We start from the raw sequence: 24,821 nt of genomic DNA on the forward strand, positions 1-24,821 counted from the left end.
GTTTTCCTTTAAACAGCTGTGAACATCACAACTGTGCACACAGTTCTGGTTTGTACCTACCTGGATACAAGCAGTAAATCCCACCCTGCAGGTCACCATAGGACTCTTAGAGGTTCTTCAAATTTACTGCTGTTGTGTAAAGATTAAACCTGTGGAAAGTGCCACCCCAGCACTGGGAAATTCCCTACCTATATCTTTACCCAGCACATGTGGCACCTGCCCTGCCTGGGTTGACTCAGGATGATAGACCAAGCAGACAGTGCAGCCCAGGATCCATCCACAGCATGAGACACATGTCCCCGACACTTTACACAAGGCTCATGGGGTCAGCATGTGGGACAACTGGGCAGCCCCAGGGGCTGGATTATGGGACTCTGCAGGACACATGCAGCTCATAGGCAACGTGCAACACCCCGATCTAGCCCCCTGGGCTGCCATGCCTGCCCTGCTGAGCAATGCTTTGACTGGGGGAGGAAAAGAATGGCAGCAGTGGCAGCTGAAGCAGCACTTGACTCATTGCACATTGGAGGTTTATTTGAAATAAACAGTTTTCCAATAAATTATGCAATTAAAAAATAGACAGAGTACAAGGTACTGGAGACCTCAACAGCTCTGCCAGTGCCCAGGGAAAGGAGGGGACAGTTGCTGCAGGACACAACCTTACTACAGCTTGCCATGAGGTACCCTGGCCTCTCTCTCTCCTGGCCGGGGGAGGTGGGGGGTAGGGACATGACAACTGTTCCTCCAGTCACTTATTATGCAGCTGAGCCTAGTGGACTCCTCCCTCCTATGTACCAAGTTGCCTTTGGTTATGAGGTTCTATTTTTCCCCTCTCATGACTTGGCCCCAAGACTCAGCCAACCATGCTCTGAACCCCAGAACTGAGCCCTGGGCTCCAAGCCAGCAGGTCTCTGCTTAGTGTTTCAGTAAAAGGACAAGCACAGGCCTCAGTCAGCACCCTTTCCATAAGCCTCACACACACACTGCTAAAAGAACCCCCGCCCCACCACTACTGGGCTCAAGCCCAGCTGCTCAGCCCTGCTGGGTTTTGTGATCACAGCCATGACTGAGTGCAAACTAACACAGCTTAAGGGCACCACTGGGAGTTGCCCAAAACAGGTAAGGCCCCTCCTTTCTCCATAGAGAAATGGCACATCCTTTCTCCGTTAGCTCCCTCTTGTGGCTCAGCAGGGAAGTATCAGTGCCAGGACCTGGCATCTAGCTCTCTGGTCCTGTCCTCTTTGAGAGTTGAGGGCTCCCCACTCCTGCCCTTTGGGCTGTATACAGTGCCGCAGGTAGCCACCAAGCTCCGGGTCAAACAGGGCCTTGTACCAGCTGACTGGGTCTCTGTTACAGTAACAAGCACAGGGATGACACAGATGGGAACCGTTCTGCTTGCTAGGGGAGGCAATGTGGGGTTAGGGATCTTAATGCCCATGTCAGCATGCCCAGACACTCTGGCGGTGACAGCCACTGGATGCAAAACAGCAATACAACTCTTGACATGGTTGCAGCAAGCTGATGCCCTAACAGCCAACTCCACTGAGCTATCCCCATGACACAGCAATGCATGTTGCTATATGGGACTGTCACTCATGCAACTCATACACTCAGGAATCAGGAACTCCCACAGCTGAAGAAGCCTTCACCGCCCCCCACCAGAGCCTCTGCAAACACTGTTCCCACATGAGGCTGCCCATCATTCATCAGAGCTGCACTGGCACAGCCAGGAGAGAGCAGAGCCACAGCTCACTGCTCTTTCTGGGTCTTTGCTACCATTTACTGGCAAGCCACATGGGAAAAACCGATATGCTGGGGGGAAGTAAGCGATGTGGAGGGGTGGCTGCTTCTGCAGGTGGAACAAAGGTCTGAACAGCTTGTTGTGCCAACACCACACAAAACAGAGGGGAGGACCATGCACTGCTAAAGGGAAAGAAGCCAAACGTGTGGCCATAAGACATGCCCTATCCCACACTAGGTCCAGAGCAAGGGAAGATGGTCCTGGTCAGCACAAGCACATTTAGAAAGGCCCCTGGACATAGGCTGCAAGAGACAAACACCAGTACACACAAACACACATACCAGCAGGGGCAAAGAGTGAAGCCCAGGCACTAGCAGGGCAACTCCAGGCCTTTGGAGAACACACAGGCTCTGCTCTTCCAATAAATAGCTCCCCTGGCAGGGAAGGGACACAGTGGGGAAGACAAGCTTGTTTGAGAGGGTGGATGACATGAGCAATGCCAAGAACAGGTGGAAGGCCACAGAGCAAGGCCAAGACACCCACTGCATTGGCATAGCATTTGGGCACCAGGAAAATTGCCAGCAAATCCCTCAGAGAGCTGGGCCCCAGCCCAAATGCCTAACCTGTAAAGGGAGCAGCAGAGTTCTGGCTTGGGTAGTGTTGTGATGTGTGCCTGTACGGCAGCATGGTACAGGAGTGTGAAGGAAAGGCCACCTCCTTTATGACTGTAAACACAGTACTGAGTAGCTTCAAGCCTTCTGCCCTCGGGGCTCCAGGAAGGCTGGCTTCCTCAATGCCTACGGCATGGCTCCCACGCTTTGGCACCTCAGACAGACAGGGAAGTTACTCCTCATCCCCCCCAAGCAGAAAGCCAAGGAGGAAGCTGATGGCACGCTGGCGATCTTGCGGCGTGTGTTTGAACATCAGGTTGGGTGGAGGCCGGAGGAGGAGACTGGTGAACAGGGTGGCTGCAGAGATAAAATCCTTCATTAGAAACAGGCAAGGACCTATGAGGGCACCAGTGAGAAGCACCACGTGCAAGGTGTGGTGAGTCAGTTAGGGCAGGCTGGACTCTTACCAATCATGTTGGCACTGACATTGTTGTCCTCTGAGTACTTCAGGAGCTCTCGGAGGAACGCCATCAAGTACCGGAAGACGTTGCGGTGGCACCGGGGCAGCTGTGAGATCACCTGCAAAGGGGGAAAAGGATCCCCCATGAGTACACATCCCTCCCATGCCAGCAAAGCTCTACCAGAGCTCCTCTCATATGTCAATGCCCAACCGTACCATGCTTCCTTGGACTGGCACAGAGCAGGGAGGGGCCATCATCATATGCCAACCCCCACTATCCAGTGCTCAGCAGTGGGACTTTTGAGAACAGGTATCCCACAACGTCCTCAGTCCTACCTTAGGTGCTCCAACACCTTTTTCGTTTTCAACCTTTTTCTGTCCCAGGACACATTAGCAAAGATCGATGGCTTGTCCCAACCCACGCCCCACCGGCCCTGCTGGTGCCTGACCCAGTGTCCCGCCCCTGCTGTAGCTTCAGTATCTGGCCATCTTTCCCATGCCAGCAAACACCTCCCCCTCCTCACCCCCCCAACACATGAACATAAACATGCATACACTGCCTCCGACAGTCCCCAAGCCCTAGCCCTCCAACCCTCGCTTCGTATACATTTACCTTCATCTGGCTCCTGGGGTTGTTCCCACGACCCTACCTGATTGCGTGCTGGTCACGCCCCAAGCATCCCCTTGCAGGCTGGAATTCTGCCAGCCTGCAAGGGGAAACCCATGCTTTTGCATGTTTTTCTGGCACTTGCTTGCAACCCTTTGAAATATTCTTGTGACCCACTTTTGGGTCGTGACCCACAAGTTGAGAAACACTGCTCTAACAGACAGACACGTACGTGACTGCAGCTGCTGTGCCCATCTAAGTCACCAGCTCCAAGGACAGGCTTGTACTGCCAGGCTCCTGAGGCTACACTGCCCACCAGAGAAGCCTCAGGATCAGAAGCCAGAGTAGCATGTACTGTCAGCAAAGGCAGGTCTCAATACCAGGCAGAGTGGGGAGCCAAAGAGGCTTCATGGTGGGCTGCAGAGATGTGTAGGGCATGCAAGCAGAGAGGTACTGTACCTGTCGGCAGAGCCGGCTGTCGTGTGAACACTCAAGGCATCGCTGATACAGCTCATAACAAATGATGGGCTCTGGCAGGGCCTCCAGGAAGATGAGGAGCGCTTCAGCCACAGAGTGGTTGCTCCCCGCTGTGCCACGACAAGTCAAGGAGCACTCCCCCCACTTGAAGTAGCAACCTGAACTCTGGACTTTGCCTCTAAGACAGCTTTCCTAAGCAGGCACCTGCCAAGATGAAGGCAAGGCTCCATCATCTCCTTGGAAAAATAGGTCCCTCCAACACAAAGGCTGGATTGTTACTAGGGAACAAGCTGATTCCTGGAAGGAGACAAGAGTGAGGAAGGAAGAAATAGGGCTCAGAAAGGATACGGATTGTCTCAGGAATACTGGTGTCCAGGCAGTCAATGATCTGCTGCAGCTCGTCCTGCATACCGGGAGTCTGGAACAGGTCCTCCTACAAATAGCAAAGCCATGGCAGGTGGTAGACACAAGGCCCTTTTGAAAGGCTCCAGTGCAGACAATGCTCAAGAAGGGTTAAAGTCAGAGCTGGGGCTGAGCACTAGTATAACAGCCTAAGCCAGAGGGAGCCACCCTGCCTTAAAAACACCCACTGGAAGTCATTTGCTAGGTGCAACCAATGAACCAGGCCTGGTGTTTCATTTCAACCCCCAAACCCCACCAAGCTCCCCAACTGGAGCACAGGACATTTCCACACACCTGGTGGCAAGCATTCTTGAAGAGGTGGTCTACCAGCAGCCAGATCTCCTTAGGCACCTGCAGGGGTCTCTCACTGGCATCCTCGCTGTCCTGTGGGATCATCTGGAGAAGTGATTTCTCCTGACAGCAAGAAGCAGGTATAGTGACAGGCAGCCCCCACTCTACTACAGTGCAGAAGCTTACACGTGACAGAGACACCAGGGAGCTAGACTTACTCACTCCCACAAGGCAAGTCTACATATCAGTTACCCCCATTAGTCCCTGACCTGCCATGCCCTCAGGTCATTCCCACACTGTCACTCCCCTGGTGCCAACTCCTCACACAGGCTCATGTAGGGAACTACTACCCCACATGGGATCTGTAGGATGCAACTTCCTCCACATTCTACTCTCCTCATGCAACATCCTTTCCCTCAGTCACTGCAAACAGCCTTGCCAGCACAAAGCAGCCCAAGCCTCTTGTACAATATTACATGAAGTACTACTAGCAACTGGGAATAGGAAAGGATCCAAGCATAAGTGGAAATAAACAGCACTTTTAGGCTACTTTTCTCCAGCAGAACAAAGTCTCCTATGCAATACCTCTTTCTAGATCACAACTCACCCTGAGCCTCCAACTGTACTGACACAACGGTGCTTAAAATTTGGGCCCTGCAAGCCAGGTAAGTAGCTTTCGGGCTTATCCACAGGCCAGATCAGGCTCCACACGCCTGGATCAGCTCTATGCTGCCTCTGCCAAGCCTGTGTCCAGTTGAATTAGCCCTGCTCTGCCTCTGCCCAGCTGAGCTCTGACAGGTCTACCTTGCTGAGGATCCCTCCAGAACCAGGAAGTTCCCTGCTGGTCCAGTCCACCTGCACAGGTTTCCTCTTAAAGCAGGTAGCATGCTTGAAACAGTGGTGAAGCTGCTTAAATTACACCAGGGCAACACTGACTGGCCCCATAATCAAGAAGACAGAGCAAGAACCATCTCATACTTGGTGTGTGGTGTGCTGTTCAAGTGTCGTCTAACCCAAGGGCTCTAAAATGCTTTTCCAAGGATGCGAGAATTAAACTGGAACATGGCCAGAACAAGGTGCTAAAGCCCAGCCCAGCAGGATCATGGTGATGTGAAGGAAGCCACTGGTAGATGTCAGAACAAGTGACCTGAATTGCCCTGTCTGCCTTCTGAAATGGGCAACAATCCCTCCATTCCATCTCCCCAAAGAGACAACTCTATGTCTTCACCCAGCCCCACATCAAAAGAGAATCACAAAAGTTGAACTTCCTGCTCACTCATTCTCAGACAGAGTCCCAAAAACTCTGGGTTGGGCATGTATGAAGAACACCCCCCACATAAACTGATCCCCAGGTGGGCTTGCACAGCTCCTTAGGGCATGTGGTCATGTCTTGCACTGGAAACTCTCACCCTCACAACAGCCAAGGCACAGATGCTGCTTTTGCCTCTCAAGTTCTCTTTCTGTGGCACATTGCAGGGGTCTCAGGAGGGATGTAGCAAGCAGAGCCAGGAATTCAGGACTACCATTAAGGGAGTACAATCCAAGGATATAGAAGAGGCAGCTCACTGCATGCAGAGTGGAGGTGAATGCACTGTGAACAACTTACATGAACTTCAGAGTAAAGTTCTGCAAGCAGGTTAAGCCATGTGCAAGCACAACTTTAATAAGCCTACCCCAAATAAATAATCCAATGCAAACTGTACCTAGGGTTCAGACTGTACATAACAGGTCCCTCTCCTCTCTTCAAACACACGAGGAAAAGACCCTCAAGTAGTACATTTAGAATCCTCAACCCTTCTAGCACGGTAGAGGTTGGAGTTTGAAATCTGGACCCAAACCTAATGGCTACAGGCTGTCAGGTAAAATCATAACTAAATGGATTATATGGCAGAGATGGCTACAGTAAAAATTAGACAGGGTTCCAGGGTGACTCAGAGCAGCAACCTGTTGGAAAAGGTGGCACCAGCAGCTTCTGAGATGGGTGAGGGGCTCTCTGGCCTACCTGAAAGGGTATTCTTCATCTTGGCTTGTAGCTGTAGCTATCTGAACATTTAGATATCACCTCCTTGCTCTGCTGTATATCAGAGTACAGTGACGTACCACCTTCTTTTCTCTTTCACCCTGTCCCTAGTACCCAAAGCTTGGAAAAGGAACAGCAGCACAACTCAGGAAGTTCTTCCATGTTTCACCCATGTTTGTTAGCAAACCTAAAAGCAACTGCAGGAGGAGAAGCAGGGGCAAACCTCAAATGTGTATCTGGAAGACTGATGGCTTCTTCCCTCATCTCACCATCGCAGAGACTGTGTTGTTCCCATTTTAACCTCATCCCACATTTTCAGGTTTAATTTTAGCTTTTGAAAAAACACCTTTTTTCCCTTCAAATATAAATCAATAATTATAGGTAAAGTCCTTGAACTACACCTGCTCTAAACAACAGCCCACAGGAAAGTAAAAACCCCCAGTAACCAAAAGGGTTAAATGCACTAACATACCAAAATAAAAAGTATCCTCCGTTCCAAAGATAGTTTTGCCCAAGACTCACCATATTGTCTCCAGCCTAAAATGCTACATTAATGTCAATCCAGACAAATATTTTTAGTTGCATGGAAACTGTTTAACAATCTGCAAGGCCAGATTTGAACCACAGTTCTAGATTCAAACTTTGTATGACATACACAGCCTGAATCCTGGATCCAAAATAGCCTTGTTTTGAGGTGGGTTCAGACTCCACATTTTTCTAATTCTGTAAGAAATATGGAGAAAGCATGTGATTGCATTTAAACCACTGTTACAGGTAGGCATGAACTTAAATTTGATCTCTCCTAAAACTTGAACAAAGTGCATTCAGTTAACTTGTGCTTTAGAAGAAACATAGCGATTAAAATATTTTATACTTCAGACATTTTTAGGTTAGTGATAGAAACTGTTGTGAACACTAGTCTTTACCGTATCATATGCACAGCCTATCTACTGAGGGGTGGGAATTTTTTTTTTTTTTAAAACATCACATTTCTGAAGTGCCTCCAGCTCTGTATGGTTCTGTGCCAGCATGCCCTGCGGGCTGTTTTCTGGTTCTGACTCCAGTACTATGGGGCTGTTCAGGACTTCTGAACTCCTATCAACATTGCCTGCTTCCCACTCAAGGGAAGCAGACCAGAGAGATCCCTGGGAACTGCTGTGTGATGGCTGAGTCACATAGCTATTGCAGCACTTCCTTGTGAGCTGAGCTGGCTGTCACCACGATGAAGCAGATGACCTTGCATGGCACCCTTCAGGGCGAGTCAGTATGGCCTGTAAGTCAGCTGCACGAAGTGATCTGATCCAGCATGGTGGCAATGGAGCAGAGGACCCCATGAAGCATACTTTAGGGTGGCAAAGCAGATGACCCCACATTCACTGACCTATAAAAGTGTTGTGTGGGGCCATCTGTTTCATGCAATAATACTATATTATTACAACTATAGGTTGACCCCACATAGAAGTTGATTAATTTTTATGGTTGATTTTGGAAAACCAGGTTGTGACTCATAATCAGAAAAATAAGGTAGTCAGCAACTAGAGTCTCAATTTCAGTTTGCAAACACAGGGATATTTAGAAGCAGCATCCCAGCTCTGTTGGGGTTGCTCAGCTCCCGGTATCAATGAGATTTACCAGATTGTTGGTTTTCATACTACTGCTGCAAACATCTGAGAGAAAAAAATCTATCCCTTGCAAGTGCTTTCCCCAAGCTGCAGCAAGGGTCTTCCCTCTCATCTCCCTGAGCAGACATATTAAGATGGAAACAGAACCACTAGCCTAGGTTGGTCCTTAATCCAGGCTCCTCCTCTTCTTCCTTCACTGTGAAATCCAGTTTCCATATACTGATTAAGCATATTCCAAGGTGTTAAAGCCGGATCAAAATTTCTAGAAAAACCAACTTTGGGGCTAGAATCAATCAGGAGAATTTTTGCTCCAAAGAAAATTTAGTGAAGAATTATAAGCAACCAAAAGGCACAGCCTCTACCGTAACTAGAGCAGCGTTTCTCAGCCCATGGGTCACGACCCAGAAGTGGATCACAAGAATATATGAAAGGGTTGTGAACAAACTGGATTCTCCTTTAAAGAAAAAGGTAGGAAACTGTGGCTTTTCCCTTGCAGGCTTGCAGAGTTCCAGCCTACAAGGATCTGCTTGCTGTGGGGGTGGGAGGGGGATGCCCCACATACTCATCCCCTGGCCCCACATGCTGGGAGGCTTTGGGGGCAGTGGGGCAAGAAGTGAGGTGCACTGGGTCAGGACTGGCCACTGATGTTTACAAATGGGTCCTGGAACAAAAAAGATTGAGAACCACTGAACTACAAAATCAGAAGCGAGCATCCAGTGCTGTCAGGCATTCTGGCTTGCCTAGGCTACATGGCTGGAACAGATGTTCCCTCTGGAGCAAACTCCTTCAGCCCCCTCCAGCAGGAAACAGAAGAAGTTATTTTTCTTGACCATGAATATAAACAAATGGCACTGAGAGACAGACTCCCTCAGTATTCACTTGCATTACCTTTTCTAAGAAGCTGTCTTCTCCCTGAGTGTAGAGCAGGAAAGAAAGAGGAGGAAAGGGTCATTAGCAGAGAGAATCTGATTTAGGATTATCCAGAAACAGAATCAGCATGATGAGAACCCACCAGCACTGACTGTCATTTACTTCTCACATGTTTTGCTGACACCACTAAAGTTTAAGCTACAGCTGAAGATTTGGGTCCCAATTAGCAGAGCCCCTGTTCACATGATGTGAAGCCATGTCAGGATTTCAATGAGCATCCTTAAATGGTTTTGTACCACTGCTCAGTACTTGGCAGACATCCAAGCCAATTGCAGGAGGACATATTTGGGATCGGTGCCTGTGTGAAAACTCTTGCGCATTTCCCTTCTTGTAGCTTTACAATCATAATCAAGTGTCCTCATACAACCACACCTGTCCATCTTCTTCCAACCAATAGTTGGTGAGTTAGAGACACTCATGAGCAACACTGTATGAGATTAGGAAAATGACCAGATAAACAAGCTTCAGCTTCATGGTAAGAAACACCATCTCCTCTTTGTAAGACACTTGTCACCAGCAACTGTTCCAAGCCATTTCTAGCTGGGTACATAGCAATACATCAGCCACTCCTGAAACGCAGTAGCCATGTAGCAGTGCACAACACCGTAATTTAGAATCACAGAATCAATGAGTCAGAAGGGACCTGGATAGATCATCTAGCCTGACCCCCTGCCATGGGCAGGAATGAGCACTGGGGGTGGGAGGGGTCATAAGATCCCAGCCAGGTGCTTTTCCAGTCTCCTCTTGAAGATTTCCAGGGAAGGTGAGAACACCACCTCTCTGGGGACCCTATTCCAGGCTCTGGCCACCCTTACAGTGAAGTAGTTCTTCCTAATATCTAACCTATCTTCCCTCAGCTTGTGACCATTGTTCCTGGTGACTCCAAGGGGGGCCTGGTGAACAGACTTTCCCCGAGTCCCTGCTGCTGGCCCCGATAAGGTTGTAGACAGCCACAAGATCCCCCCTCAGTCTCTTCTTGCGGAGACTGAAGAGATTCGGGTCCCTCAGCCTCTCCTCATACGGCTGGCCACGGGGGCCCCCAACCATACAAGTGGCCTCCTCTGGACCCTCTCCAGGTTCTCCACGTCCCTCCTGAAGTGCGGCGCCCAGAACTGGACACAGGACTCCAGCTGCGGCCTGACCAGCGCCGCATAGAGGGGGAGCAAGACCTCTCTGGACCTGTTAGTGATGCCCCCGTTGATGCATGACAGGGTGCGGTTGGCTCTGCCTATTGCTTCGTCGCACTGGCGACTCATATTCATCCTAGAGTCAATCATGACTCCAAGATCCCTCTCTGCCTCTGTGCTGCTGAGAGGGTCAGCCACTAACCTATAACCATAGTGCCGGTTCCCTCTCCCCAGATGCAGCACCCTGCACTTGTCCTTGTTGAACTGCATCCTGTTCAGATCCGCCCACTTCTCTAACCTATCCAGGTCTGCCTGGATGCGGTCCCTGCCTGCCGGTGTGTATTCACTTTCCCCCACAGCTTGGTGTCATCAGCGAACTTGAACAGGGTGCTCGCCATGCCCTCGTCCAGGTGGCTAATGAAGATATTGAACAGCACTGGCCCAAGGACCGAGCCCTGGGGGACTCCGCTGCCCACACCCTCCCAGGTCAACATCGACCCAGCCACCACCACCCTCTGGGTGCGCCCGTGGAGCCAGTTTGCCACCCATGTGACTGTGCATTCATCAGTGCTGCACTCCCTCAGCTTGCCCACCAGAATTGGGTGGGACACTATGTCGAAGCCTTCTGGAAGTCCAAGAAGATAACATCAACTTCCTCCTTCACATCTAAGCTCTTTGTTACCTGGTCATAGAAAGAGACCAGGTTAGTCAGGCAGGATCAGCCTGGCACAAACCCGTGTTGGTTACCTCTCAACATCACTTCCCCTGCAGGGCTCTCACAAATGTGGCCCTTGATAATTTTTTCAAAGACTTTCCCCAGGACAGAAGTGAGGCTGACTGGCCTGTAGTTGCCAGGCTCTTCCTTCCTCCCCTTCTTGAAAATAGGGACCACACTGGCCCTTTTCCAGTCCTCAGGGACTTGGCCTGAGCACCAGGAGTCCTCAAACTGCCGTGCCAATAGCTCTGCAATGACACCAGCCAATTCCCTCAGCACCCACAGATGAAGGTCATCCGGGCCCGCCGACTTGGACACATCTAAGCCCTCCAGGTAATCCTTAACTAGGTCTGAACTAACAGTCGGGGGACTTGCATTCTTCCTGGGCCTCTCTGCGCTGTCACCCAAGAGCACCCCATTGTGAGCAGACAGGAACACGGAGGCAAAGAACTTGTTGAAGAGTTCTGCCTTCTCTCACATGTCCGTCGCCAACTGCCCTGTCTCATAGGGGTCCAATGGTACCCCGAGATGTCTTCTTGCTACCTATATACTTGAAGAAGGACTTTTTGTTATCCTTAATCCCAGAAGCTAATCTAAGCTCTTGTGCTGCTTTAGCCTTCCTCACCAAATCCCTACAAGCTCGGGTCAGGGAGGTGTACTCCTCCTTCGTCCCTGCCCCTGCTTCCACCGCCAGTATGCTTTTTTCTTTGCCCTCAGGCCAGCCCGGATATTTGTGCTCAGGCGTGAAGGTTTCTTGGACCCTTTTCCCGCCTTCCTGCACAGTGGAATTGCGTCCTGCTGCTCCCCAAGGATAGCCTCCTTGAGGAAGGACCACCTTTCCTGGACCCCCATGCTAGCTACCCCCTGGGCTCCGAGTGCCTCCCTGACTACTGCCCTGCGCACATCGAAGTTGGCTTTCCTAAAGTCAAGCATTTGCGCTGTGCTAGTTACCCTCCCCACCCTTCTCTGAATAGCAAACTGGATCATTTCATGATCACTGTCCCCTAGCCTCCCTTGTACTAGCACCTCCCCCGCCAGGTCATCCCCAGAGGCTAACACCAGATCCAGTATGGCGTTTTCCCTAGCGGGGAAGTGTGCCTCTTGCATGAGGTGTAGATCCTGTACGCACGTCAGGAACCTTCGTGAGTGGCTAGACCTGGCCGACTGCTCCTCCCAGTTGATGTCAGGGTAATTCAGACAGGAAGTAAAGGAGAGTGTGTCCAATGGGTAGAGACCACTGGGGAAAGTACATTGGTGAGCACCTAAGCTGAAATGTATTTTGCAAGGACACCATTCCTTTTATGGAGAGTGCACCTTAATGACAGCTGTGGCAGGACTTCAGTTTTGCTAGGGGTGTACTGATAAAGATTTTCTTGGCTGATACCGATGCCAGATTATTGATCAACCATATCAGTCAATATCGATCCAATAGCTGATTTACAGGAATGCAGCCTGACAACTTAGAAAGCAGCATCTGGCTGGTAAGTCTGTGGAGGAGGAAGGGGTGGGAGGGCAGAGGGAAGGGGCACTGGGGGGAGCAGACTGAGGCCTACACGGCGAGAGAGGGAGAGGGGCAGGTGCTGCCCAGTCAGGGCAATGACTGCAACCCTGGGAGGGGGACAGAACTGTAGGTGGTTCATCTGAGAGTGCAGGGAAGGGGTGTGGCTCCCTGTCACTCTGTGCACCCCTGAGGCAGGTATAGGGGGTATGTACCCCTTAGATTTATGTACGGGGTGAAGGTGGGCTGCCCATAAGGGGTTGTACCAGCTTCTTCCTGGCAGGGGGCTGGGTCAGGGCGTGCGTAAATGGTGCAGGCAGTGGTTGTGCTGGGAGGGGTGGCTACAGGGAATTTTGGAGCAGCTGTAGCCTACCCTGTAGCCACCCCTCCCAGCACCACAGCTGCCTGCCCTGCCCCTGCCCCCCCACCAGGAAGAGGCTGGCATAGCCCCGGCTCAGAGCCCACAGCAATCTCCTCTCCTCTGTACACAAATCCGGGGGGCACATGCCCCCCATGCCTCCCCCAGGGGTGCATGCAGCAGTGGGGAGCTGCCCTCCTCCCTATACCTTGTGGCCCCTGGACGAGTTGCCCGTAACTCCATCCCGCTCCTGGGGTCGTATTCACCACCCTGGCTGGGCTTCACTTTCCAAGTGTGATGCAAGAGAAAGGCAAGACGAGCAACATAATCCTAGCCCACTATACAGAGGAGCTCATTTTACCATCAGAACTATCCAGCTTAGTGGCCTGCCTGCCCTCTCCCACCTCCATCTCACTACACTCCTGTACCTCCCTTCAGCTATTTCCCTGTTGGCTTCAGCACAATTATATCTCAAACTTTTCAACTTCACTGTGGTAATATCACCTGTTCCTGCAGACAAACCTCTGCTAGGCATCACTAGGTTGTGGGCCAGCATTTAAGAAAAAAAACCACAACTTTAGTTAGGTTCCAATAAAAAATCACCACCAATGCTTCCAGCTGACAAAAACCACATACAAATCAGTCTCCACCTATACTTCATTATTCAGCACAAACTCAGCTTGCAGCTTCTTCATTGACCCGCTCCATCCTATTGCCTTGAAACAGTACACATCATTGTGCATCTTGTGTAGTTGGCTGGGAAGTTTTGCTAAGAGGCTGGACAGATTTTCAATGGATGGTTTGGACAGGGGGTTGGACTAGATTACCTACGGAGGTCCCTTTCAGCCCTGTTTCTGTGCAATTCTACACAAAGATAAAGAGGAGGAGGACAGAACAGAAAGATTTATCATGTGGACAGAAGAGGCTGTGATATCCATGGCTATAAATGGACAATAAGTGGGGTTGCAGACAAAGGACATGTGGAAGAACATGGATTCAGGGTGAAGGACAAAACCAAGTTATGAGCAGAGGAGTTTAAAGTTGAGGGGAATAGAGGAACAGTATCACAGGCTGGTGTTTCTGCCCGAACACAAGTGTTGAGACTTTTAGATAAAGAAAATAAGCATCTCAAGTTGGCTTGGGTGATGCACAGAAAGTCTGGGAGGGAGGGTCAGTAAAATGATGGAACTAGAGGTAGGGCTAAGTCTCAGCACAGATAAAGCAGATAAGTTTAAAAATGCAAATGATATGATGAAAGCTAGGAGAGAAGAAGCCTGGAAAAAGAAGCTTAAAAGACCAAAGGAGGGGTCCCATCACAGAAACAGACATAAGAGTCCACAGGGATGAATACAACATCAGAACCTGAGCACAGCTAGAGGTGGCTCTGGAGAATGGAAATAAATGATGCATGGAAGTGAGAAGAGACTGGGAGGAAAAAAACCCCAAAACTATTAGCAATGGCTGAAAGGAGGCCACTTTACTACCCACAGGGAAACAAAATTCAGCTTTGGAAGAACATAACATTTAATTTGGCATTTAGCAAAATATATTTCCTTCTTCCCACAGATTTGTACCAGTCTCTGATTTTTGAAAGACTTGCTAATAGCTGTTCAATACAGTACCAGCAGGTGATGTTTGAAAAGACTCCTAACTTCATTACGAACCTGAGCTGAAAACCGGCACCATCTAGAATAAGGTTTTCAAATGGAACCAAGCGTTCAGCAATACAGTAACATCAAGTATTCTGAGCAGGTATCCAAGCAGTTCTACAGACAGAGGCAACACATATGTGAGGATCTGGGTTAATTTTTCACCCCATTACCATCAAGCAAAGCCACATGAAGAGAAGGGAGGTCACAGCCAAAGAGCAATAGAGAATCTTAGGGGAATAGAAAAGAGACTGCAGGGTTGCTCATGTAAAGAGAAACCACAAAAACTATTCATGTTAAGTGAGGTTATTCCCTTGGAAAGCATTGCCATTTTAGGAACAAACGGAAAAGGAAATTTTCACTATGTGGTTATTAAAGACACAGCTCAAGCTCCAGAAAGCAAGAGACTGCAGGTCAATTACAGTCTTACCAGGTCAATGAGTTTGGTGACTGGGACTTCTCGGATCGGTCGTCTCATTCGACAGAGAGCCTCCAGCGAGGTGCCAAAGCAACTGGGCAGGTAGCTCCCATTGATGGTGAGGAAGTAATCCTTGCCTCGATCCAGATGAAGGACAAGAATATCCTCAATTTTATCCTCACCTGAGTTCAGGAGGGTCACAGAGTCCTTACTGACATACACATCCAGGGAGATGTCCACAGTCTCATCTGAAACAGGATGAGGGACACAGGGATTACAGAAACTCTCTATGGAGGGGTGATAGAGTCAAACAAACACCTGCAGACAGACAACAGAAAGTAGGACAGATGGCAGAAAAAAGAAACAGCAGAGGAAAGGAGGTATAGAGACACCTCAGTCAGTGTGGGAATAGTGAGAAGCAAAAGCAGCAGAAAGCAGGAAAGGAAAGAATAGAAGTGATGACAATGGTCTTGTCCAAGACACTACAGAGATAGCAGTAAGACTTACTTGGGTCCAGGTAGCCTTCACAGGGCTCAGCCCGAAGCCATGGCTTACAGTACTGCATATCATTGAGTTTGGGGATGAAGGAGAAATGACAGGGGACCTGCCCATTGTTGGTGATCTGGAACTTCTGCTTCTGAAGCTGCCGGAACTTCACATGATCAAAAACAAACTGCAGAGCAAAGAGGAAACAAATCTCATTAATAATCTGGGGGCAAAACACAAATACAAACTCCACAAGTGAAAAATGGGGAGGTAACTAAGCGGTACTGGCTCCATAACAGAGCGCCTGTGTAGAGGCAGGGAAAGCTGCAGTTTCTGACCAATTCCCAGAATATTTATTCTGGCACCTTTCTCTAAACTGAAGTTTAATGAAACATTATCAAAGTCTTTAAAAAAAAAAATAGGTTCCAGCTCTCCTAGAATTGCTGGCAGTTATGAAGCACATGAGGATTCAATTTTCATTCTCACATCTCTTCTACTAAGCTCCAGTGAAGGAAGGAAGTCATTTTCCATTCTGTCCATCATTCGAACAATATCCTCAAACACCTGGCGGTATCTCCGCTCATCCACAACCTTCACCTGCAGAAGATCAGAAAATACTCTGTGAAGCTTTAGGCTCTCTGCCTTTCAGCATAAACTCCTAGAGTAGTTTGTAATTTGCAGCAGAGCAGAGGAGATTTTGGGGCATTCCCTGTATGTAGCTTTGAAGGTTCTGAGAGTTGATGTAGTTGCTCCTCAAAGCTTCATGGGTACTTGCACGCAAATTACACCCACAGACATTAGTACTGTTACCGTCTCGCTGAGGGGGAGTAGAAAGAAGCTACCATTTGGGGTGGCCTATGCATTGACATTCTATAGGGACATGCATCATTCTTCAGGTTGACATGCTTGCATAAAAAGAGAAAACACCACCTCTTCCAGAAGACCCTCTCCCCTGAGGCTTGAGCTAGGAATACTGAACAAATATGCTACATCTACCCAGTAGATTAGGGACCTCAAATTTGTTGCCTAGCACAACTCCTATTCAGCTGTTTGCAACCAAACTAACACTTATGGGCCCAAGAGAACATGCATCTCACAGCATATCAGAAACACCATCACAGGAGCAATTGCTTTAATTGCTCCAGTCCCCAAGAACAGGCATCTGCAAAACAGCTAAGCAACCTCATTCTAGAGGTAGATGCATTGGAGTTGCACATCACAGGTTAAGAAACACTGTTAAAGCAATCACATGGGATGCAGCTGTCTTACTTATACTTCCACATCTGCTATGCTAAACTTCAGTAAATCACCTGTGTTACAAGGAACAAGTCTGCTTCAGAGTTGTACACTTGAACTATATTGCATGCAAGCGCTGCAAATTCTGCAACTGCCTAGCTGTACTGGCTGGAGTGAATGAGGCTGCCAAAATACACTGCACAACAGCTGGGTGGATACTACTCATTTCTGTTCCTTCCACCCTTCTGTAGCCACACTCAGACAGGCATCTTTCTCTTGCTTTAGTGAACAGAGTACCAAACAAGTGCTTTCCTTAACATCAAGCAACAGTTACCCCAATCAGAAAGAGCGCGCTAACTGGCTTGTGGTCACTAGTTTTCAGGTCCATGTGACTGCGGTACCGGAGCTGATGAATGTTGCCTCCTCTCCAGAGGATTCGATCACACCAGGCTGGCACACGACACTTCCCACTGCAGAGACAAATGGTTACAAATGGAATTAGACAGTCTCTATTGGCCTATTTAATCCATTCTCATCCTTGGCCAAAATGCTCCCAGCAGTGTACAATTTTTAGGGATTCATCTCCAGGGATGGGGCTCCCACATCTGTCAGCCTAAAAACTCTCTCTCTGAAATTTCCTCTCCCCTACTCATGCAAGAGCTGAATTTCTGTCCCTGAAGGTGGCATGCTGCCTTGACTGGCATCTAGCTCATGTACAGGTTTTGGACTTTTTATCCTCCTTCCCATCCAATCACTGGTTTTGCTTTTCACAAAGTCTCTTACCATCTCACTGGCAGTTGAAAAATAAGGCTGTACAGTAACTATCACTCTAACTTGAGGTTTCTGTATATGTAGACCCAGTCACATTAGTTTTTTTGCCACTGCACCTTAGTGCAAGCTACAGCTTAATTTATTGTCCACTCTTTCCACTCTGGAAAATCAACTCAGCTGCTACTGTTCCCTGCAACTGAGTCTCTGAGTTTTGGGTTAGCTTCTCCAGCTTAGTTATCTTTTCATAAGACAGACTGACTCATTTGGAGACTGCACTTATTTTTAACCCCTCAATTTTCTTTTGTTTCTGTCCTTAGCTGTTACAGCTCCTTTAAGCAACCACTGTACAGGTCATTCTTTATCCACATTAGTTTCTGGACGCAGTGAAATGCTCTGTTTCAAGTAAACTGAAACAGGTAACCCGTCCCACTGGTGAGGGTTCTACTTCAGAGAATACAAAGAAAGCAATAAGAGATTGGTTTGACTACTCGGTGGTATACTGATGGCTATAGGAGTGTTTCTAGGACATGGCTTATAGTCTAGTAATTCAGCCAGGGAATGAAATTTTGTAGCATAAATGTTATAAAAGGCCAAGGCTAAGAGACCAGCAGCAATAGATTTTACCTGGAATCCCAGCGGTCTGTTTTAGAGTCATATTTGTACGTGGGGATGAATTTAATCTCTCCCTCTGTGAAATCAGCAAAAGCTTTCTTATGAGTACGCTGAATATTCAACTAGAGGCAAAAAGGAACATCCTTATCAGCACAAAAGCAAAAATCACTGTTCTGGAGAGCAGAGTTACAGGCAGGGTCTTTTGTATTCCACAGGCATGAAATTTGCCACAGACTCCCCCCTCACTCCAGACCCGGTGTCTCAAAATACACTCTTTTATTAAAAGCTTTTGCAGCTGTGAAGAAAGCCTTCCAAATGAGAACAGTTGTGAGTCCAGAGACAGACGAAATAGCTATGGAAAACAGTAACTGCTGTGCTCCATCTGTCCCATTCAGGTATTAACTTTGGAAGATAATTACATTAAAGTGGAACTAGTATTAACAGCTTCACTGTTGATCATTTTAGGAGATGCCTCCAGCCAATGTACTTGGGTAACAACCCTAAATTGCCCCCCATATCTTCTCTTTACTGCAAAATCTCCATGTTTCTTCTATGAGAAGCTAAAATGCAAGGGCTGTCAGTACCATATTCTGCAGAACAGTTAAAATTAAGACATTAAGAACAGCAAAGTCAAATTCAAAGTATGTGCAACAAACATTTCATTGATAAAAGCCCCCATTTTAAATTATTCCAAAGCTGCTTCAGTTTCTATAGATCTACAGGGAAGCGCTGAATAACATACTAGAGAATTTAGGTCACCCTTATTAAGCAGTATGCAGAATCCCAACACACTTTCTAGGATACTAATTATAAAATCCTTCACAGATGTCACTGTCATAACTGTTCAAAATCCGTCCTTAGTGGAGGGCAATCAGCAAGACTGCAGCACTATTACAGCAATGGAAACTTGCATCAAAGGGAATTTTTGTTCTGAGGAAGCCATTCCATGTAGTGTGTATTGGTTAGGTTATATTTAATATACACTTTTACAGCCCAAATATCAAATAAGAGCTTACTCAGCTTTAAACACATTTTGATATTTTTAGTGAGAACTAAATGACAGCATGACCCAAACAAGGATGCTTCAGAGCTGAGTTTAGGGGCATTTCTATCTCCTGCCACTATAGTTTTGGCAGCTAGGGCTTCTAGAGTAGTTGTACTACCCACTCAAAGGAATCCAATAAAAGCTTTCTTCTCTAAGCACTGCCATAGCCACATGACAGGTTTTGCTGGCTTACCTACAGCAGCTGTGTGATGTGATCTTTCCACACCTAGAGCAAACCTTTGTAGTGAAGACCAAACCTGGGTCTATTACAAAAGGGCACAGGCCAGCTCTTAAACACAGGGACAAGATGGCTTCATGTTTTTCATGCCACACACGACTGAAGTTCACCAACCTGGTCATATGTCAACAATTTCTGAAGCTCATTCTTAGTAATCAGACTTTTCACCTCAGTGGAATCAAGAAGGCACAGTCTGTAATTCAAGTCTCCCAGCCAGATGACAACACTAAGCATAAAGGTAAACATAGGAGAGAAGAGCCAGAAGTTAGTATCAAAACTCACCTGGCGGGAAGAGGAACAGATAATCAGCTAGGCTGCATTTAAAAGCGTATCGTAGGACGTAATGGGTGAGACACCTAGAGCACAATCACAAGAAGTTTCAAGATTTGAATGAATCTAACACCTACTAATAAGATAATTCAGTTTCCTTAAGGATTCTATGTGGCATCAAGGAGTCATTAACTCAAGGCTGCTGAAATTTGCCTCAATCTGAAAAAACATCTGAAATGACCAAAACATTTTTTATAAAAATGAAACAGAAGTACACCACAATTCAGTTTGTAATCAGTTAATTTCTTAAACATGGGGCACATGCATTGTCTACAAAGAAAAACCTGCACTTCTACAAAACAAAAAAAACAGCAGAGCCTCTGCCTACTAAAGCTGGGCCTACTACTGCTTTGTATTTGCCCTTGTATACCCAAAAAAAAAATAAAAAAAAATTACCAGTATCATATTTGTTACCAAGATATCAACAGGCTGACTGTTGTCCGGACAAGTGTACAGGACCAGTAAGAATCTATGAACTCCTGAATGCAGTCACCCTACCTCATTCCATCCACTAGCCACACCCCCCTCTGCAACTACCAAACTCTACTGCCCCTCCTCTAGAATAGTGATTAGCAACTTTTTAAAACTCTGGGCTGGACTGACTCAGTTTGGGCAGATACCTGGGCCCTAGGACCCAGCCACTATCACTGCTTTTTCCCCTACAGCAGCACAGGAAAGCAACCAGTACCAATGCCCCCCACCACTGAATGCTGCTGAAGCCCCATGTCCATGTCTGTGGGCTGGATTAAATGGTTTTGCAGGGCATAGGTTGCTGACCCTACTCTATAGATTTCCAGACAGTCTTCCAGCCTCCTCATCTCCTTGCAGCTAGACCCTTGTAAGACCCTTTACATTCTCACTTCTCTTCACTCTTCTCTTTCGGTCTGAAACCTGAGCTCATTTCCATTATGAAAGCACCTGCAGATTACATAATTTCTTGGAGGAACAAATTTCTGAGCGAGAAGAAAGCAGAGAAGGAGGGAAACAAAATACCCCAAAATGAAAAGCTGGAACATGCTTCCCAGGCAGTGAGTTTCTATTTTTGTTCTAAAAAATTCCCGTTTTTTTCACAGCTCTAATAATCAGCTATTGACTTACCAATGCTAGTTACTGAGAGGACAGTGTTACAGACCACTTGTGAGGACAGGACTGCTAGAGACTGTGCAACTGACTACAATACAAATTCTGCCCTGGTGCTTTGGCCATCAGTGCCCCTACAGATTCAGCTACACTGATGCGAGTTCTTTTATAGATAACGTTTTGGAATTTTTATCATGTTAATAAAGCAAGCAGTTTTATCTACATTTGGGCTCCAGCTGGTGGGAATGTTTAGTTAAGACTTCCTAAATTTGAGAAGGGGAGCAGAGGTGGAGACTCACTCATGTTTCATGATGTTCAGCTGAGGTAGGCCCTCATCAGAAGGTAAGAAACTCATCCGGGCACAGATATCCTTATAATCCTGATTCCGCCGCTCAAAGTCCTCCACGTGAGCAGCCAGGTGAGAATTGACAATGCAGAACGTAGTGTTGTGGAACACAAACCTTACAGCCACGCCACCCTTGTTACCCTGGGAAGTGCAGTTAACACTGATTATTAGGCAAGAACACAAAAGGAACAATTAAGACCTGGGCTAAGACAAAGTAAACAGGAGGCATGCAGACAGGAAGACTCACAGCACAGAAGAGTAAGCACCAGAATGCCACATCTCACATAAACCAGTCAGCTACTGTGGTGCAACCACTGCTCCAGGGCACTCACCATCTTCCCCATGATTCCAGTCCCCACAGTCTCTGCCATGACATCTTTGACATAACTTAGTTGATCCTTCCTGGCAAATACAAGAAGCATCATGCCAACCAGGCGTACTATCTGCACCTGCAAAAAAATTTTCTGTGAATTCACAAAAGACAACAGCAACACATGCCCAACTACTCACCTTCACATACTGTCCTCTCTCTCAGGGCTTCTCCTGATATCCGTTATGTTTTCCATAGGCTGCCATGATGCCCCAACCCTTCATATACAAACCTGCCCTGGAGAATCCCTACAGCACAGCAAACTTTTGAGGCGAGTCAGTGTTTTCAGTGTTACCAGATGATGGTGCTGAGCTCACACTGTGTTCCCTGGAAGTGCCAAGTACACCCCTGAAACCCTGGAAGTATTGCTGTCTTCAGAGATTTGAGACTTTGTAATTGTGTGACAGGCCTGAGGCCTCCCTATTAAGCTATAATCCTATCAAGAAAAAACTGAGGGAGAACTGACTGAGCCTCATAAAATATCTGGGGCCAGTCAAGTATTTCTGTTCATCTGATTGTATATAAGTGCAGAAAACTGGAAGTGGGAACAGGAGGCTTAACTTGGCAAAGACGTTTTAATGCAGGGGAAACAAGCAGTATGTCAGACGTCAGGGCATTAGAACTGACTGGCCCATAGGCATAGCAAAGCAGCATCTGTGATCCTCGGCTCTCCTTGTCTTGTGGAGGACTTTTTCTTCCCTTCCATAGGAAGCATTTTTTCCTGGTGGAGAGGGAGGTCTTTGCCACTGCATGGCTTATTCTACACCTGCTAAACACAGGGGTTGTTTGCCCATCTTACAGTGCTACATGGATCTGCTCCTAACTCTTCTACATGACCTAAATCATTTTATCTTGGGCCTGTGAGCTTACCCACATCCAAAACATGGGCTGTGAGGCTGAATAACTGGCATATGAAGCACTTTGAAATACTCTATAGGGAACAGCAAAGTATTAGTAGAAGTGGGAATGAACCCTCCACAACAGAGGGGAGCCAAAAAATGGCCCGCTTACATTAACAAGAGTTAAATCATTCCTAAGTCAGGGGAACTACAGACATCAGAAATTTATGCAGGGCTCTGGCATCAGCATTTTTAACCATGGGCTTTATCTGTGGTTTTAATCACTTCTGCTTGCCTGCAGCCATATCCTGTAACTTGCCCTTCAGAAGGGATGGAGAGTTTTAAAATTCAAGTAAAGTAAACATGGGGAAACCAAATCTACCATTGCCATCACCTCCTCTAATACCTACTTCCTTGACTTCCTTGCACCACTTCCTTGACTTCCTTGCTTTCAACACTTTTGCTGCAAAAGGGAAGGAGGAAAAGCAAAATAACTAATGATCTCAGGGTAGTGACATCTACTGGACAAACAGCTGCTACATTAGCCTGCTACAAAAGAATTGGAACTATTTCACTCAAAACTAGTCCAGGAGCCCAGCTAGCACCACCAAAAGTAACTCCTACCACTGCCGCTGGCTAACTTCTCCCTAAATAAACATTATGTTTCCTCAAGGAGAAGCTATTTACTTGGTTCCTTAGGATAAGACATACCCAATTTTTATAGGTACAGAGCCACTGGAGTCATGTGGATATGGAATGTGAACCCTTTGCAGGGATCTTACTGGAGTACTCAATCATATCTCACATTGCACCCGTCTTCCCAAATCTCTGCAGTTACTGATTGGCTGTTCAGCAGGAGCTTCCTAAGTGAGATCCAAGAGCTGTTCCATAGCATTTTTCTGTCCTCTGACACTTCAGGTTTATTACAGTAACCACAAGTCTCCCTACCCATAAAACTAGTCATTTGATGTGTTAGTTACACAGTCTGGGGAATTTTTGCTCTGTGCTGTTTTTGCTCAAGTAAACCTGAGGAAGGAAAGAGTGAGCCTATTTTTATTCTGCTTCCCAATCTCACCAGTTCACAAGCCAGAGGCAACTGTTGAATAGAACTCACTTTCTTATACTTAGCATTGGGGTGCAAAGCCTTCTCTACAGCAGCCAGCCATTCTTGCTCCTTTGCAGATTCAAGGTAGAAAAAAGCCTCTGTGCTGAGATCCAGCTCCTGGAACCTAAAAACAAGATAATTTAGGACACTACACCCCTCCCACAAGCCAGCTTCCCCTGCACCACCAGGAGAAGTTGCTCCTATAACAGCTGCAAATCAGTCTTACTCTGGGGTATCCACTCTGAAGTATGAGCACATAGATCCCACTCTTAAAGGCTATGTAGCCTTTTTCAGTGTCTTAGAAGCTTCCAAAGATCATCCCCCCAAAAGACATTAGTTCAATCTCGTTTGGGGGCAGCATGACTTTAGTCTCAGTGGAGGCCTCACTGTTTTGTTAGGTCAAGCAGATATTTTGAGTTTAAGATGCTTCTTTGGATGGTCTGGATCACTGCTTCCCCAAAGCAAGATCCTGTGAAAATAAAAACTCTTGGTTTGCACCTCTAGTGCTCATACTAGATCAGTAGGGGCCAACCTTCTTTGGTAAGCATGCCACAACTTGGCCCTATACCCTCACCAAGTACCACTCCAATTCCTTTCTCCTGCCCTATCTGCAGTTGTTTTCTGCCCCAGCCCTACACAACCTGCCTTATCTGCTGTTCGGCTTTCTGCCATATTCATCGCTGTGCTGCCTGTCCCCTCCCCTCACCCCCATCTGCCACATGCCACACACAGAAGCTGCCCGTGCCACTTGTGGTATCCATGCTGCAGGCTGGCAACCCCTGTGCTAGTCATGTAAAATGTGGCATCCACTGGGAAAGCCTGGGAATTTAAAACTAGTAAAATCTATCAGTGTCAACAGGGAAGCAATGAGACATCAGATGCTGTAAATACGAATTAGCAAGCATTCACTCACCCAACACAGTAGATGTCTGGAGGATCTGGGTCACAGATTAACCAGGGTTCCAAGCTGCTGTCTGGAGACTGACCATTAACATTCCATGTTCCCACAAAAAACCTGAAATTCAAAGAAAGTTGCCTGCTACTGGACAGGACTTATCAGCATAGTAGGTCCAGATCCCTCAGTGTATACACACTGGCATCAAAGAATTATACTCATGCAGTGCATAAAAGCTCACATAGTAAGTTATGTGAACTGTACAGGAGAAACAGTAATTATTCCTAAAACTAAATGTCTGCAAGACAGACAAATCCAGGCATGGCTCATTTTTAACTTACTAAGCCTTCCCAGATCTCAGCAAAACAGAGGACACTTCCCTGTGGCCGAGGTCCATGATACCCTTTCACATTTTTTAAGTGAATTTCATGTCATCAAAATGTGCTAGATTAGAGGTTTTCAGGCCTCCGGGCTGCTAATCACAGGCAACCTGCCTGTAGACCTCTTCTGCAAAAGATCCTTGGCTTTGTTTAGGACTAAGG

General features: G+C 47.4%; 1 protein-coding gene across 4 annotated transcripts in view; it reads right to left on the reverse strand.

The window, feature by feature from the left end:
• Positions 1 to 512: 512 nt before the first annotated feature.
• The window catches only part of OCRL (OCRL inositol polyphosphate-5-phosphatase), a 29,300-nt gene continuing 4,991 nt past the window's right edge, over positions 513 to 24,821 (reverse strand). Inside the window, exons 9-24 of one of the 4 annotated variants that reach the window (XM_090058997.1) lie at positions 24,298 to 24,399; positions 23,394 to 23,508; positions 21,403 to 21,519; positions 21,024 to 21,211; positions 19,429 to 19,540; positions 18,044 to 18,153; positions 16,983 to 17,118; positions 15,899 to 16,009; positions 15,434 to 15,599; positions 14,939 to 15,174; positions 9,120 to 9,143; positions 4,593 to 4,682; positions 4,245 to 4,329; positions 3,879 to 4,006; positions 2,820 to 2,931; positions 513 to 2,709 (exon numbers count right to left, since the gene is read on the reverse strand). In XM_090058997.1, coding sequence (XP_089915123.1) covers positions 2,585 to 2,709; positions 2,820 to 2,931; positions 3,879 to 4,006; positions 4,245 to 4,329; positions 4,593 to 4,682; positions 9,120 to 9,143; positions 14,939 to 15,174; positions 15,434 to 15,599; positions 15,899 to 16,009; positions 16,983 to 17,118; positions 18,044 to 18,153; positions 19,429 to 19,540; positions 21,024 to 21,211; positions 21,403 to 21,519; positions 23,394 to 23,508; positions 24,298 to 24,399 — 1,957 coding nt within the window. In that variant the 3' untranslated portion in view covers positions 513 to 2,584. Of the gene's footprint in view, positions 2,710 to 2,819; positions 2,932 to 3,878; positions 4,007 to 4,244; positions 4,330 to 4,592; positions 4,713 to 9,119; positions 9,144 to 14,938; positions 15,175 to 15,433; positions 15,600 to 15,898; positions 16,010 to 16,982; positions 17,119 to 18,043; positions 18,154 to 19,428; positions 19,541 to 21,023; positions 21,212 to 21,402; positions 21,520 to 23,393; positions 23,509 to 24,297; positions 24,400 to 24,821 lie in introns of all 4 variants that reach the window. The other 3 variants (XM_090058994.1, XM_090058998.1, XM_090058996.1) reach the window with 3 other exon arrangements.

This window comes from Crocodylus siamensis, chromosome 8, assembly GCF_052110815.1.
Source record: "Crocodylus siamensis isolate JL-2025a chromosome 8, ASM5211081v1, whole genome shotgun sequence".
Classification (NCBI taxonomy): Eukaryota; Metazoa; Chordata; order Crocodylia; family Crocodylidae; genus Crocodylus; species Crocodylus siamensis.